The sequence below is a fragment of the Astatotilapia calliptera genome, chromosome 1, assembly GCF_900246225.1.
Source record: "Astatotilapia calliptera chromosome 1, fAstCal1.2, whole genome shotgun sequence".
Classification (NCBI taxonomy): Eukaryota; Metazoa; Chordata; class Actinopteri; order Cichliformes; family Cichlidae; genus Astatotilapia; species Astatotilapia calliptera.
In genome coordinates this window covers 11,710,706-11,726,074 of record NC_039302.1, presented here as the reverse complement: position 1 = coordinate 11,726,074, position 15,369 = coordinate 11,710,706, and the positions used below count along the sequence as shown (strand labels likewise).

The following is a 15,369-nucleotide window of genomic DNA, read 5'->3' as shown; positions in this document are numbered from 1 at the left end:
AATGTTTACTTCACAAGTGAAAAAGGAAGAGGAGACTGGCTCATCTTTGACCCCCGCATTGTCTCATGGTGGCGTTGCCTCTGCTACATGCTGGCTATTTTAAGACTTCTTCACCCAGAAAAATGACAGCTCCTCTCTTAATGTTCACTGGGCGGTTTAAGTTCAGAGCCAGCATCCCGTTCACCGTAACAAACTGGACACCTATCATTTCAGCAAAGCAGAAATTCAGCTAGGCACCTCATAAACCAGTACGATTGTGTATAAATAATCTTCTAATCACAGACACCTCATGGTTTTCGGATTCCATTAGCTTTATCACCTATGCAGAATAAATCTTTCTGGCGAAGGACCAACACCTCTATGCTTTTGTGTTTCCGCAGTGGACATATATAAGTAAAGCCATGCTTATTCATCGGATCCAAAGAACAGGATGTTTCCAGGCCTGTGGAGTCGAGAGGAAAAGGTTCATGTGTGCAGCGAGAGAGAGAGAGAGAGAGGGAGGGAGGGAGCGGGGGGAGAAAGAAAGGGTGGGGTGGGCTTTCCTCTCCAGCCTACAGGAGCACAAAGGACAATCTAACACTTCCTCTGGAGTTGTTGCCAAGACTGCCAACTTGGCACTCTTTCTACTTCTGTTCTTCACCATTGCTGTCTGTGAGTCGCTTTTTGCCTCCTGCTCTCTTACAGTCTCCCAAAATACGAATTGATATATTTGCAAAAATACGAGGGCCACATTCAAGGACGTTCCCAAAATGCTTGCTTTTACGTTACCACATCGTGGGCATTCATAGTGCAGGCATCCTGGCTATTCAAGAGTCGTCATATAGGAACTGATTCATTGGCAGATGGAGGAAACGGGTTGTTTCAAACTTCTTAAAGGATCTGCGACTTACCGTCATCAGCCCGCCTACAAGGTCATTTGTGTGGGGATCTTCATCCTTGGTTCCCAGCTGTGGAGAGTAGAGCTCAGTGGTCCTTAGAATCTCCAGTACCCGATCCAAGGCCTCAGCAACAGGCATAGGACTGCTTTCCTGTGCTGCATTAATGATGTTGATTACCTGTGTAATGAAATATTGTAAGTATTATCATCGCATTATTATTATTATTATGATGTAGTATATACAGGAGAGGTAAAAAGTCCCCCTGTAAACATGATGATTATTAATGACATGTACGTTGAACCAAGTACAAATAAAATAAAGAAATTCTTTCAAAATAATCATAAATTCTCCAATAAAAGTGTGTTTCAAACAATGCACATTAAACTAGCATCACTTTATTTGGGCCATTTGAAAGCCTCTGGGGCCAGACTAAAAAGGCTCTGTCCCTTGTAGTTTCAGGCATACACACGTGTAAATTGGAAAGAAAAAAGGGTCACAAATACAGCTAGATGACTCATTGGAAATGTACAAATTTTGTTTATTTGTGAAAAGTAAATGGATCCTCTGTAAAAAATAAAAACAATAAAAACCAAACAAACATCAGTTTCGCAGATTACCAGCGCACTCCTCTAGCTATAATACACAATGTAGCGTCACAGCAGCAACAATTGCTTCTCTACAATCACTGCGGATGTCTTTCATCTTTGGCACACCTGAATGCTCCAGACCAGTAAACCGCCAAAACTGGGACTTCAATCTTCCTGTGTAAGAAGTAAGCATGCATGTAGGTTTTCTTTTGTTTTGTTTTTCACATGCAACCTTCTGCATTTTGGCTTAGTTTTTGTTAAATAAATACTGCTACCATCTAATATGTCACGTTTTGTTTTCCATCTGGGGTTGTGTTTACCAAATTTCAAAACCTGCTGAGGAACAGATAATTCTTTATCTCCTGATACATAGTACACCCTCTGTCAAGGTTGTACTTCCTTTTTCATATGTCTGTATGACCTGCTCCTGCTCAGTAACTAATAACAGTACAATATCAAAATGTTTCTTTAAGTAAATTAGTATTTAAATAGGAGTTCAAAAGCAGAGATATTTTCATTTCTACTCAGAAGGTTGAGGCGGCTTTAGCAATGGGCACCTATGGGCGAGGTCAGCAAACATGTGCAAGAACAGAAGTTCCAGTTAATTCGCTTATACACACATATAAACACACACAGTACCCGCAGTTCTATCAGCGCTTTATTCTGGTGAGGATGACGCCTACAGGGACTGACTACACAGTCAAATGATACAGCAGAGGAACAGCAGTGTGTCATATGACCCATCCCTGGGGACTTTTTCTGTTCCGACTATCCAGCCTGCAAACGGCATAAACCAGTAAAAGTGCAGGTCATTCCCGTCCAACATGTTTTAGTGTCTTGTGCATAAAATCTGGTATTTTATCAGCTTGTCTACTCTTAACATAGTGTGTGTGACCTCTACACTCAGTGCTGGTAGCTCTTCGAAAAGTGCTCATGGCAGTCAAGGCAATTTTTATAATCCAAGAGTTCAGTCATGAGATCCAAAACATCAAAACAAAGTGCTAATCATATGATGGAGGCTGACAGGGACAAGGAAGGAAATGTACCCACCTTAGTGATGGGAGCCTCTATAGTCATGGAGTGGATACGAGCCATTGACGAGTGCCTTCGCTGTGAGCTCCCTGGAAGAAGAAGAGAGAAAAAAAAAAATCACATTGATTTTCAGCAAACTGTGAAAGTTGTGTAGTTCAAGCACAAGTTAGGTAGGCAGCAGTTTTCCCCAACCACTTTCTAATTAGTGTGTTTGTGTGTGTATCCAATCAACAATTGATGTAAACAGACAATAGGGAATGTTTCATAAGCTGACACGAAACGCCCAGAGTTTCCATCATCTGTCTCCTTTCACGCTCACCATCGCTCCCTCGAGATGTTGTGGATCTTACATCCAGAGAGCCTTTCCTCCGGTCTTTGTGCTTACTGGATTGTATGTCTGGGGAGAAGAAAACACCTTTCATTAGCAAATGCAGGCAGACAAAATTGAGATGTGGCAGGAATATGACTGATCTTTGGTTAGAGGAAGAAATTTCTCAGTATGTAGAAATCTGTACTTTTATCCATTTTAAAAAAAGATATAATTTTATTTCAAACATGCAAATATAATTGAAATAACAACAGAAAAAAGAAGTGTGTGTTTTTAAGGCAATGAAGAAAATGGTGTAGCTTGTTGATGGGGTTGTAAACTGTTTTAGATCAACAGTAGTCTATCAGGGGAAAAGATCTCATCATGTTTTAGCTACACAGAAAGTGCTTTTGGATAACACCCTCTTGTTTGTTTATTTCATTAATTATCATTGAATTTTATTTGAATTTATCAACAGTAGGAACTTTCCCCCCATTTGTCTGTATGCTAAATGTCACTTGCACTTTCCAGTAATCTGAAAGAGTTCACCAACTTTTACTTGTAGCTGTAAGGCTTCCCAGACAAGAAGGAAGATTTTCAAAATCAATTTTTCGCAGTGAGCTGGTGACGCCAGCACAGGAACGATATGATCCCCGTTTTGTTTGCCTGTCAGAAGTCAAGCTGCTGCATTTTGATATCGGTTGCAGCTGTGAATTGGCCTTACACTTCAGTCCACAATACAACGAGGAACAATAGTCCAGTTGAGAGAAAGTGAAAATATGAATGACCTTTTCAAGGTAAACAATCATTCCTCGTGAGATATTTCTCAGCTAGATAAAGCAGGACTGCACACTCTGTTAATCTAAGGTTTAAAGTTTGGGTTGTGATTATAGAAAGCAATAATTTTTGCTGGCATGGTGCAATATATTTGCTAAAATATTTCCAAAGTAAGACTTCACAAAACTCCCAAATGCATGTATTCTTATAAAAAAAAAAAAAAAAAAAAAAAAAAAAGCACTGTATGTTGATCTTTCTAATGACCAGCAGCTTGGCCATCAAATCTTCGAACCTTGTGTGACTTCTGGCACAAATTTTAACTGAACAGAGGATATGGTCAGCATTTAATGGACCTCACCTGTCTGAGACTCTGCCTGCACACGTTCACTGGATTTATCAGTCTGCATGGACAGAGTGGAAAAGCAACATGATGAAAAGCAAAAAGCTCACATCATTCTTCATTAACAACTAGAAACACATCTCACCTTATTATTATCATTTAAAGGCCTGTTGATAGACACATAGTGTCTGATTTTTCTGTGAAAGACAAAAGCATATTAACACAAAAGAGAAACCTAAACTCAATAATCATTACAGTGTAATCATTCTGTTGCTGAACAGGTCATTTACATTAAATCAGACTACAGGAGCAAGATTTCCAAAACATCCACTCACCCTCCCTGCCCAATTACAGGTGTGATCTTCACATTTTGCTGAATGCTGTCTCCATTCTTCTTTTTGGCATAGTAGATCCCCTGCCATTCCTGGAAAACATAAAAATAAGTCATGTGACCAATTATTTAACCATTTATCACAAAAACTGAAAATATAAGACTTGAAAACATCCGATAAATAGGTGTGGAGCTCGGTTGGTGTTTGCGCTGCAGATTAGGGGGGGAGGTGGGTCAGTGTATGTCAGATGGCAGCCACTTGCTTTAATGGGGAAGGGGCACGCTCCTGGAGTCCAGTGCTCTTGTTTCATGTCACCCCCCCACACAGACTACCTTAGTAGCTTGAAAAGACCCTTCCTGCTGTTAGCCTGTCTGCGACTGACCTTCGCTCTCTGTGTAGTGAGATTACAGCACAGGCATCAACCGCTGCTCTTATGCACATGAAACGGAGGTACTGGATGACCGGTGGTGCAGACTTACAGCACACACATGACATGCCAAAACTGTATATGTATAACCAATCAGAAATAAAGCTCCTCACATATTGCCTGATGAAATTAAGTCTGTGATGAAGTAAACTACATTTAAAAAAAATGTGTATGACCTGAAATGTGAGATGCGAACGATAAAACGATTTGATAAATGCACTTTACCTTTCCTTTGCGTATGCAGGAGTTTATCGTTTCAAGGAGATCAGGCTTATTCTTCTCACTTTTAGGCACTTCTATTATTTCCTTCCCTATTAGCTCGCCTTGTTGGTAGCCCATAATGGACTCGTAGGCAGGATTCACATACTGTCAAGGAGAGGCAACAAGAGACTGTTGTCTGCTGTTTAAAAGATGGACCATGAGTTAAGACCACTACCTCTACTGATACAAGATACAAAAGTCTTGAGCAACCCCAATTTCTTTATATTTTGCCAGGAAAAAAGTGAAACAGGTGGAGCAATTTATTGAAACCTGTGCAAACATACATGGAAACACAGTATATAAAGGGAAAAACAGAGTTTATACAGTTCTAATGAGGCTGAAAGTCAATATTTGGTATGACCACCTTTTATCCTTCAACACAATCTGAACTCTTAAGGCAAGGCAAGGCAAGGCAAGTTTATTTGTATAGCACAATTCAACAACAAGGTGATTCAAAGTGCTTTACAGAGACATTAGAAACAAGAACAAATAAAAAGCATGATTTAAAATTGATTAAAACAAGCAAATAAACTAACTAATTAACAAACAAACAACAAACAACAGTATATAAAATCAAAACAGATAAAATCAGAACAGTAGATAAAATCAGTAGTTAAATGTAAGTTTTGAAATTTAAGCTTAAAGTGTGGATTTGGTGCTTTATTCAAATGCAGCTGAGAACAGGTGAGTCTTCAACCTGGATTTAAATAAACTGAGTGTTTCAGCTGATCTGAGGCTTTCTGGGAGTTTGTTCCAGATATAAGGAGCATAAAAGCTGAATGCAGCTTCTCCGTGTCTGGTTCTGACTCTGGGAACTGATAAAAGACCGGATCCAGATGACCTGAGGGATCTGGATGGTTCATACTGGGTCAGGAGGTCATTGATGTATTTTGGTCCTAAACCATTCAGAGCTTTATAGGCCAGCATCAGAACTTTAAAGTCTATCCTCTGACGGACAGGCAGCCAGTGTAAGGACCTCAGAGCTGGACTGATGTGGTCCACTTTTTTGGTCTTAGTGAGGACTCGAGCAGCAGAGTTCTGAATGAGCTGTAGTTGTCTGACTGATTTTTTAGGTAGACCTGTAAAGATGCTGTTACAGTAATCAAGCCTACTAAAGATGAATGCATGGACTAGTTTTTCCAGGTCCTGTTGAGACATCAGATCTTTTATCCTTGATATATTCTTGAGGTGATAGTAAGCTGACTTTGTTATTGTCTTAATGTGTTTTTCTAAGTTTAGGTCTGCATCCATCACTACACCCAAATTTCTCGCCTGGTTTGTGGTTTTTAGATGTATAGCTTGAAGTTCTCTGGTGACCTGTAATCGTTTTTCTTTGGCGCCAAAGACTATTACCTCAGTTTTGTTTTTGTTTAGCTGGAGAAAATTGTGGCACAACCAGTCATTGATTTCCTCAATGCATTTACCAAGAGCCTGTACAGGGCCTCGGTCTCCTGGTGACATTGTGATATATATTTGTGTGTCATCTGCATAGCTGTGATAGTTTATTTTGTTGTAGATGTTAAACAGAAGGGGTCCCAAGATGGAACCTTGGGGAACTCCACATGTGATACTTGTCTGCTCAGATGTGAAGTTACCTATTGATACAAAGTATTTCCTGTTTTCTACGTATGTTTTGAACCAGTTTAGTACAGTTCCTGAAAGACCTGTCCAGTTCTCCAGTCGTTTGAGTAATATGTTGTGGTCAACTGTATCAAATGCTGCACTGAGATCCAGTAAAACTAAGACTGACATTTTTCCACTGTCTGTATTCAGACATATGTCATTAAACACTTTGGTCAGAGCGGTTTCAGTGCTGTGGTTCTGTCTAAAACCTGACTGGAAGGCATCGTAGCAATTATTCTGTTTTAAGAAGTAACTGAGCTGTTGAGAAACTGCTTTTTCAATGATCTTACTTAAAAACGGGAGATTTGAGATCGGCCTGTAGTTGTTCATTTGTGTCTTGTCAAGATTGTCCTTTTTCAGTATAGGTTTGATTACAGCAGTTTTTAGTGATTCTGGAAACACACCTGATAATAAAGAAAAGTTGACGATCTGTAACAGGTCTGACTCTAAAGTCTTTGAGACCTTTTTGAAAAAACTTGTTGGCAGGACATCTAAACAGCAGGAGGAGGAGTTCAGTTGACCTAAGATGTCCTCCAGGTCTTTGCTGTTAATAGGTTGAAACTGTTTCATGGTGTTTAAACAGTTTTTTGGTGGACACGGTACATATCCTGGATCTGCTGTTGATGTACCAATTGCTTGTCTAATTTTTTGGATTTTTTCAGTGAAGAATTTGGCAAAGTCATTGCAGGCCATGGTCGAATGAAGTTCAGCTGCCACTGACACAGGAGGGTTTGTTAGCCTGTCAACTGTAGAAAATAAGACCCGAGCATTATGGCTGTTTTTAGTGATGATGTCAGAGAAGTAGGACCTCCTTGCATTCCTCAGTTGTAAATTATAATTGTGAAGTTTCTCTTTATAAATGTCATAATGAACCTGGAGGTTTGTTTTTCTCCATCTGCGCTCAGCTTTCCTACACTCTCTTTTTTCATTTTTCACCAGTGTGGAGTTTCTCCATGGAGACTTTTTCCTTCCAGAGATAACCTTCACCTTAATGGGAGCAATAGTGTCCATTACATTTAACATGTTAGCATTGAAGCTATTGACGAGCTCATTGACTGATCCTCTGGGCAGGTCAGGTGTTAATGGGAAGACCTGGTTAAAAATTGCACTACTGTGTTCAGTTATACACCGTTTTGTGATCACTGTTGTTGATATATTTGTGTGGGCTGAGATTTTACTTTCAAAGAAAACACAGTAATGATCAGACAGGCCCACATCAGACACAGTAACCTTTGAAATGCTCAGGCCTTTGGAGATCAGTAGGTCAAGAGTGTGTCCTCTATTATGTGTGGCCTCTGTTACATGCTGAGTCAGCCCAAAGTTGCCCAGAGTGTTACTCAGGTCTTTAGTCCCTTTGTCCTGAGGGTTGTCCACATGAATGTTAAAATCCCCAACAATAATTACACAGTCAAAATCAACACAGATCACAGACAGCAGTTCACTAAGGTCATTAAAAAAGTCTGTGCAGTATTTGGGAGGCCTGTAAACATTAAGAAACACAACTTTGGATGGGGCCTTCAGCTGTAAAGCCACATATTCAAAAGACTGAAAAATTCCAGGAGATAGCTGCTTACATTGAAATGATTCATTAAATAAGACAGCAACCCCTCCTCCTCTCCTGCTCGCCCTGACCTCACTGATAAAACTGTAGTTAGGAGGGGTCGTCTCGATGAGAACAGCTCCACTGTTACTTTGGTCCAACCAAGTTTCAGTTAAAAACATAAAATCAAGGCTGTGCTCAGTGATTAAATCATTAATTAAAATGAATCAAAGATGTCAAAATTTGATTGATCACTCTATAAACACTGATTTTCAGTCCAGTTCTTGGTTAATTTTTTTCCCTCCCATTTCCCTCCTTTAAGAATGGCCTTTTATAATCATAATTATAATAGGTTTATTTATGACTTATTATTACCCCCTTGAAAAATAGATTTCGTCTTTGCCTTTTCTAAAGGACATGACCTTTAGATACTGTCCATCTGCTGTAGCCTTTTCTTTTAGGCCTTCCTCTTTCTTTCTCCTCTACTTATTGAGTTTCCTCAACTTTTCTAAGGAAACACTGCACACCATGCCAAGGTAAGCCAAATCTTTGGTTTATAGGTCTTTGGGAATCACCCTGTTAGTGCAAAAATAATATGTCTGTCAAATGATGTAATCTTTAGCATTTTTCATAGATTAATTTAAAGAAACTGGAACAAATTATCTATTTTTTGCAACAGGCTGCAAGTAACAAAGTTCCTATAGACATAATTTCAATTTTTTAGATGTTGAGTTGTCCAGTATGTGTATCCACAACTTTCAAAAACCCTGGAGAATTACTGCTCAAGAGCACTTAAAAAAAATACAAGAAAGTCTGGATTCTTGGAATTAAAATATAAACAAATGAGGGGTAGCTCGAGACCTTCGCACATACTACACATACTACTGTATATGTAAATATGAGAACACAGGCTATAGTATTATGGGTCATTCAGATGACAGGAATGAAAACAGGATCTTAAACAGGAGAGATTGTGAAAGGAAGAAACCGGAAGGGAAGTTCAGGAAAAGAGAGAGAGAGAGACAAAAATTGAGCTAGAAGCAAAAGTTTATCAAAAGCCCACCTGAATAACTTGATCTTCAGAAGTGATCTCTATGGCCTCTTGGCTTTGTTCTAGAGCTGTGAAAATAGCATTGCCAGCCCTTGTGTAGAGACACAACAGCACCAGAATTATTGTTAAGAAATGCAAAAGTAGCTTAACATTTACCAACTTTCAAGAAAAATGTAGCAGGAGTTAAAACTGGGATTGAAAGTCAGCATGTTCTTTCCGATGCCTTGCTCTCAGTGCATGAGCATTTAAATAAGGGCACTGTGTATTTAACTACAGCACAGGACATCACACCGATATGGCGTGACTCACCTCAATTTGAACTGTGCCCGCACCTCTCCATGCTCCAACTGTAGCAGCTCATTGTAGCAGGCCATCATATTGGCATTTTCCACATATCTCTGAGAGTCAGAGCAACACAGGTAAAAGGCAAAAAAAGAAATCCCACTTGCAATTCATGCACAGTCCAAATCTGGACTCCGGCCTTATATACCGATAGATTAAAACGCATCAGTACATCAATACGCACGCATTTGGTAGAAGACACACATTTAAAGACAGAGTCACTCACCCTATTAAAGCCAGCATTGATCAGTGGCATCACAGAGGCTTCCTCTCTGTCTGGCCTTAAAAGGAGAGCACGTGTAAGCATCGAAACATCGACAAGACAAACAGTTGTTTAAAGAACATCAGAGGGTTACACGGACCTGCTCCAAGCCAAGCATTCTCAATCATTTCAAACAGTGACGAAAAGGAAGAAAGAGATTACATACCTTTTCACAACGGCGACTATCACAGTGTTTTCTGAAGAGTTTACTGCTCTAATTGACCTGAATGTAAACAGAGGGAGCCTTTTAGCTGGTAAGCAGGCTGGTGGAAAAGCCCATGGCATCAAATCAATGTATTTTTCAGTTTTTCACGCTCCGATTCTCGCAGGCAGGCAGAGCCCACTGGTGGAGCTCTATGAGCGGGCAGAGGCCTCTGAAAGAATGCAGTGTACAGGGCCACTCATCCGCCTGTGGTTTTCCCCAGCCAGTGGTCATAAAGGCCCTTTAGTTCCCGTGTACACCGAACATATGGATTGGCCAAAATGAATAGGGTTAACATACACGCTGGGCAGGGCAAATGAATGTTTGTCAATGTGTTTTTGGTTTGAGCAGAGGCTAAAGATAGAGAGTGGTATAGGCAGTCACTGCTCATTTCTCAGTGACATGACTCCACTAGGTAGCACGCAGTGGTAGCCGGGGAACCCAAAGTGAGCTGGCCATTTACCCCCACATAGAGTCATAATCACCAGTGCTGTACCAAATGCACTGTAACACATGAAAAGTAGTTCCATAATTGTTCAGTCACAGCCCTTAGAGGACAGCCACTAACAAATTCACTTCAGCTGTGCTGGTTAAAACAAAAATCACAGCGTGATTAAGTAAATTTATATGCACAACTTTATCTCGGTCCTACGATCTAGAGTGCATAAAAACAATTTACAAAGCATGTCTAAACAGTCTGCAAAAAAGTAATGGAAAAAGTTGATTAAAAAAAAGAGGTGTAAATGATGTGAAGCTAGTGGAAACTGGGTATAAACAGCTAAAATAGCAATAAGTCAGTGGCTCAGTAAGTAATGGCCCGAACAAATGGTCACAGTTTACGAGGTAGTGATATTTGAATGCAAACTCAACTCCTGACTGGTCAATCACTGATAGCTCAGCTTAAAAGTATCAATGTTCATATCACCAATAATGCTAAATGACATCTAGCTTTAAAAAATAAAAAAAAGAAATGGCAAGAGGAATAGATACTTGACCATCTGCAAAGAGCTGTGCGGGTATACTGGACAAAACAAAGCTGCAGATCACTACACCGCATCACTCAAAGAAACAGATGATGGGAGAGCTTGCTTACCGGCATAGTGCTTCAGCGTCAAAGTGTCTGGAATGTCTGTGGTCAATGATGACGAGGTCATGATGCTTCTCCAAGAAGCATTCAAGAGCCGACTCCGGCGTTCGCGCCATGCTGCACCTGAAGTTGGCCTTCTCGCATGCCCAGCAGAAGCCATTACTCTGACTATCCTCTTTGGCAAAAACTAAAAGTACCTGCAAAAGAGACACGGGTAAGCACATATGGTAATATAAAAGACATCTAATAGTACCACAGTTAATATTCCAGTGTAATAATAAATGAGGAGGGGTAAAAACGAACACATTAAAAGAGTCTCCTAAGTAAGAAATGATGTATGCAAACAGATTTTACACTCTGTTTGCTAGCATGGACAACAAAGACAAAAGCACGCAAGTGGCAACCTTCGGTGGGTAAATGATAAGTCTACATTAAAGTGCCGGACACTTATTAAACATCTCTGCTGTGTAAAATTCATCGTGGCTTATATTTACGAAACATTAAGGACCGAGAAGTGGCTGTCAGTCCTGGTTCTAAAAGTAAGGTGGTGCCAGCCATAGTGCCACCCTCAAGGTTTTGGAACAGAACTTCAAAAACCATTGAGTGACGCCATGATGGATTCAAATATTATTGGGGTTTTTTGGGTTTTGTTTTTTTTTACTAGTAATTGATATTATCCAAATAGTAAGGGAGTAATTAGGACAATACCATTATATAAAGTCTATGGACTAAATCTACTGTGGCACTCAAACATCTGACCTAAAGAATTGTGATAATGATTCTGTTGATTCATATAATCAGTCTTTTTTTTTTTTTTTTTTTTAACAAAGTGAGTCTATGAAATTATGCTCTACTGGTTGGATGTGTGACAACTACAGAGTAGCTGCATTATTAAAAGGAATCTGAAAAGATTTATTGCACAACCCTGGAGAAGTCCCGTGCAAATCGTCATGAAGTTGTGATTCCATTAAGGAAATTAGATTAATCACAAATGATGTACCCTGGCCCTATATCATCAGTTCTGTAGCAAAAAAATAAAAAAATAAAAATGGCTACAGGGATTTGGGATCCGAATTGTCAAAACATCACTGTCACATTTGAATGACACATGCAAATGACCACAATCAGCCTGCAGTGTGACCTCAGGTCTCCAGTGGGTAGGCCCTGATTGATCAGCTTGTACTCAGATGCATGAGATTTTCTTGTCTGCTGCCATGAGCTATAGCACAATTAATCCCGGTGGCCTTCACTGGCTGTGGGCCCCTCCACCAGTCTGCCAAGGCTGTGGCCCAACGAGCTGCTGCTGCTATCGTCAAACCTGAGAATAGGCTCTCTCTCTCTCTGCCACCGTACTTTCAAATAACCCCATTACATGCGCAAATACTGGACCAGAGCATTAGGCCTGCCTCCAAGAGCAGTGCCGCACTAAGAGTAGATTCATGAGTCACCCTCTCAAACAGACGTCATCTCCAACTGTTGGCAGGGAGCAGTGTGAACGTAAAGAAAAGAAAGCTTGTTCTGCAGTTTTAAGTTTGCATCACACCTGTAAGGTTGAGTTAGGATACAAAGACCTGATTTTGCTGAGAAAAGTAGAAGCTCTGTCCTCCACACAATGAGGGGATAGAGGATTGGCTGTTTGGACAGTTGTCTTTCTCATTCATGCTGACAATTGGCATGGCATTATTTAAGTAGCAAAACATAGCCTCAGGCTCGAAGCACTGAGTCCTTATGTCTGAGAGAGGTGTTGCCAATCCAAGCCATATTTCTCATGTGAGCATTTTTCCTACAAGCGGCATTAAGTGTCCGGGTCATAAATACATCACCTCTGAATCCTAGAGCTATGTTCGGTACGCACAGGGAATTAGATCAGAATTCCACATTGGGATGTTGGTAGAAAAGTCAACATTCCTGCAGAGCTGGAAGAACGGGGCAATATAGGCCACGATAAGGTCTGCTTAGGGGATTCTTCCTGGGCCTAGACAGATATGCCTTGCTTATAATAACAAAACCAGTTACAGCTGATAGGGAAAAATAAAATCTATAATCTTAAAGGACATTTAAAGAAAAATTTTTTCTGAAAATCAGGATACCCTGCTCATGCTCCAAAGAGTCAGATGTACCAGAAAGAGAAAGTAGCAGACAGACAATGACATCCAGAGGGGAAAAAATAGTTTGAAGGGGGTAGTGAGCGGTTTGGCAGAGTCTGATCACTCAGTCTAGAAAACATCATTGTTGAAAACAGAGGGCCCGGCCAGATCCTGTGGACCGCGAGAAAAGAGGAGGAGCAGAGAGGAGGAGGGAATGACAGGATCAGCTGTGAGTGACAAAAACAGGAAGGGGATATCTCTCTACCTCGCTTTCCTACTGTGGTCACTGTGGAGCGCATCAGACAATGAAGCAGTCTGTGCACTTATATGTGTCATTACAATGCACGACTTCTAATATATCCAGCACCTTCAAACCATCACTGTTATGAGAATTTGTTGCAATTTTATTTTTGTAAAAATGCACCATGTTACATGCTATGCCCCAGCTGTGCAACTAGTCTATTATCATTCATGCGGTATGTCTGAGGCTTCGACATGAGTCCTTTAGTCATCTCCATTTTGGCCTTTTAAAAGAGGGTGTGACAAGCACAGGGTGACTCTGACTAAGAAGCCTGGGGACAATGCAGGTTCACTCTGATCTTGTAGCCACACCCTAAAGCATACATAGCTTAACCTTGTATTCTTTTGTATGCAGAGCCATGATTTACTAGCAACTGAGAATATCATTTCATTATTTCATCAATACATTTGAGCGCTTTCTTATAGAGATTTCCTGCATGGCATCATTGCAACCAACAGTTACAGGGGTTTCCTTAAATGTTGCTAGGTAAACTTAGTTGCACCTTAGGTGCAGCACCAAAAACCTCAATCTTATTGCTTTGGCTGTTAGCAGATTTCTGTGATCACCTGTAGTTTGCATAAGAAATGCAGACTTATTTGCAAACACTTGCTAACCACTAGCAGAGCAGTAGCAAAAAATAGAAACCCGAAATGGGAAATGTTTGCCTTCACATTAAAAACAGTGCCTCAGCACTGCAGCAAACATGTTTCAAGGTTTGTGTCACACTTTTCAGTTTCACTAATGCCTGAAGAGTAGTTGGCAAGTGTTTGCAGACAAATCAGTGTCTTCCATGCAAACTATTGCAACATGCTAGCAACCAAAGCAATCATAGGTGGTTCTTCGCCAGCTGGCAAACATAAATTATTCCCTAGCTTTCCGCCATCAGGGGGTCACGATCAGTCTCTAGGCCCATGTGGCTGGAGATCCTACACTGTCATACGTCCAAGATGGCGGACAGATATACATCATGCGACTGTAAAACCTTCTATACAACTGGACAATTACTTTTTGGGACCAGATGAGTTGCCCCCTGCTAGCTACTAGCAAAAATGCAGTTTTAAGGCATTTCTGCAGCCACTTCACTTTATCCTCTTTTCATAATCCGTGTATGTTCTACTGGGTAGAACGACAGTAAATTCTTATTTCTGCTTAAACAAATCTAATAAAAACAATAAAATAAATGTCAAAACCCCTGAAGAAACAAAAACAAACAAAAAGACCACACCACACTGCGTAAATGGCTGAAAGCTTGACGTTTCTGAGGTTTTATACAACAGCAGCGACATATGGCGAGGGAACGCACACGAACTGTATAATGACCCACTGAACATCTGAGAATGTCGGCAGCGATGAAACCGGTCCATGGACCCTCTGTGCAGCTGTTCCATAATGTGCATTGTTCATTATGGTATGCTCTTCGTCACAAATGTTTGGCCTTGTTGCCTTGACAACCCAGGGGTGTACTGCACACAATAGGCCCATTAACAGTTTTAATGCCCATCTCTCCTCTTTTCGAATCTTTGCATGGGACATGCTGTGGGGTCTTTAAGAATTTCCACCAAACTCCAAGCAAAAGTTTTTAAATACTAAAATGCAAAAAACAACTCCACCAAATATTCACAGTCACACCAAGTTTTGCTTTACAACTTAGCTAAAAGCTTCTTAATGAATGGACATGAATATTTTCCTGGAGCACTCGTGTTGTTCGCGGAAGGCCTTCAAACACTCAAGCACAGTCATGTTAGTTATTGTTTTACGATACCTGAAGTGGGTCTTTAAATAACTTCATTGGTCCGAATTGCACCTCTGTTAATGTGGTCTGAAAGATAACAAAAAGAATACAGGCATTAGAAGAATATCAGAAAAAAAGCATTTCACTCATTCAGTTTAAAATGGTTCCATAGATCCCAGTAATTTCCCAGAAATAAGAAAG

General features: G+C 40.4%; 1 protein-coding gene across 1 annotated transcript in view; it reads right to left on the bottom strand.

Moving 5' to 3' along the window:
• Nucleotides 1-15,369, bottom strand: part of pde8a (phosphodiesterase 8A) — a 52,365-nt gene that overhangs the window by 10,485 nt on the left and 26,511 nt on the right. Inside the window, exons 2-14 of the mRNA XM_026163964.1 lie at nucleotides 15,199-15,255; nucleotides 11,055-11,245; nucleotides 9,926-9,982; nucleotides 9,724-9,778; nucleotides 9,465-9,553; nucleotides 9,168-9,246; nucleotides 4,906-5,046; nucleotides 4,257-4,345; nucleotides 4,067-4,118; nucleotides 3,940-3,982; nucleotides 2,817-2,894; nucleotides 2,516-2,586; nucleotides 891-1,055 (exon numbers count right to left, since the gene is read on the bottom strand). Of these exons, the coding sequence (XP_026019749.1) occupies nucleotides 891-1,055; nucleotides 2,516-2,586; nucleotides 2,817-2,894; nucleotides 3,940-3,982; nucleotides 4,067-4,118; nucleotides 4,257-4,345; nucleotides 4,906-5,046; nucleotides 9,168-9,246; nucleotides 9,465-9,553; nucleotides 9,724-9,778; nucleotides 9,926-9,982; nucleotides 11,055-11,245; nucleotides 15,199-15,255 (1,167 nt within the window). The remainder of the gene's footprint in view (nucleotides 1-890; nucleotides 1,056-2,515; nucleotides 2,587-2,816; nucleotides 2,895-3,939; nucleotides 3,983-4,066; nucleotides 4,119-4,256; nucleotides 4,346-4,905; nucleotides 5,047-9,167; nucleotides 9,247-9,464; nucleotides 9,554-9,723; nucleotides 9,779-9,925; nucleotides 9,983-11,054; nucleotides 11,246-15,198; nucleotides 15,256-15,369) is intronic.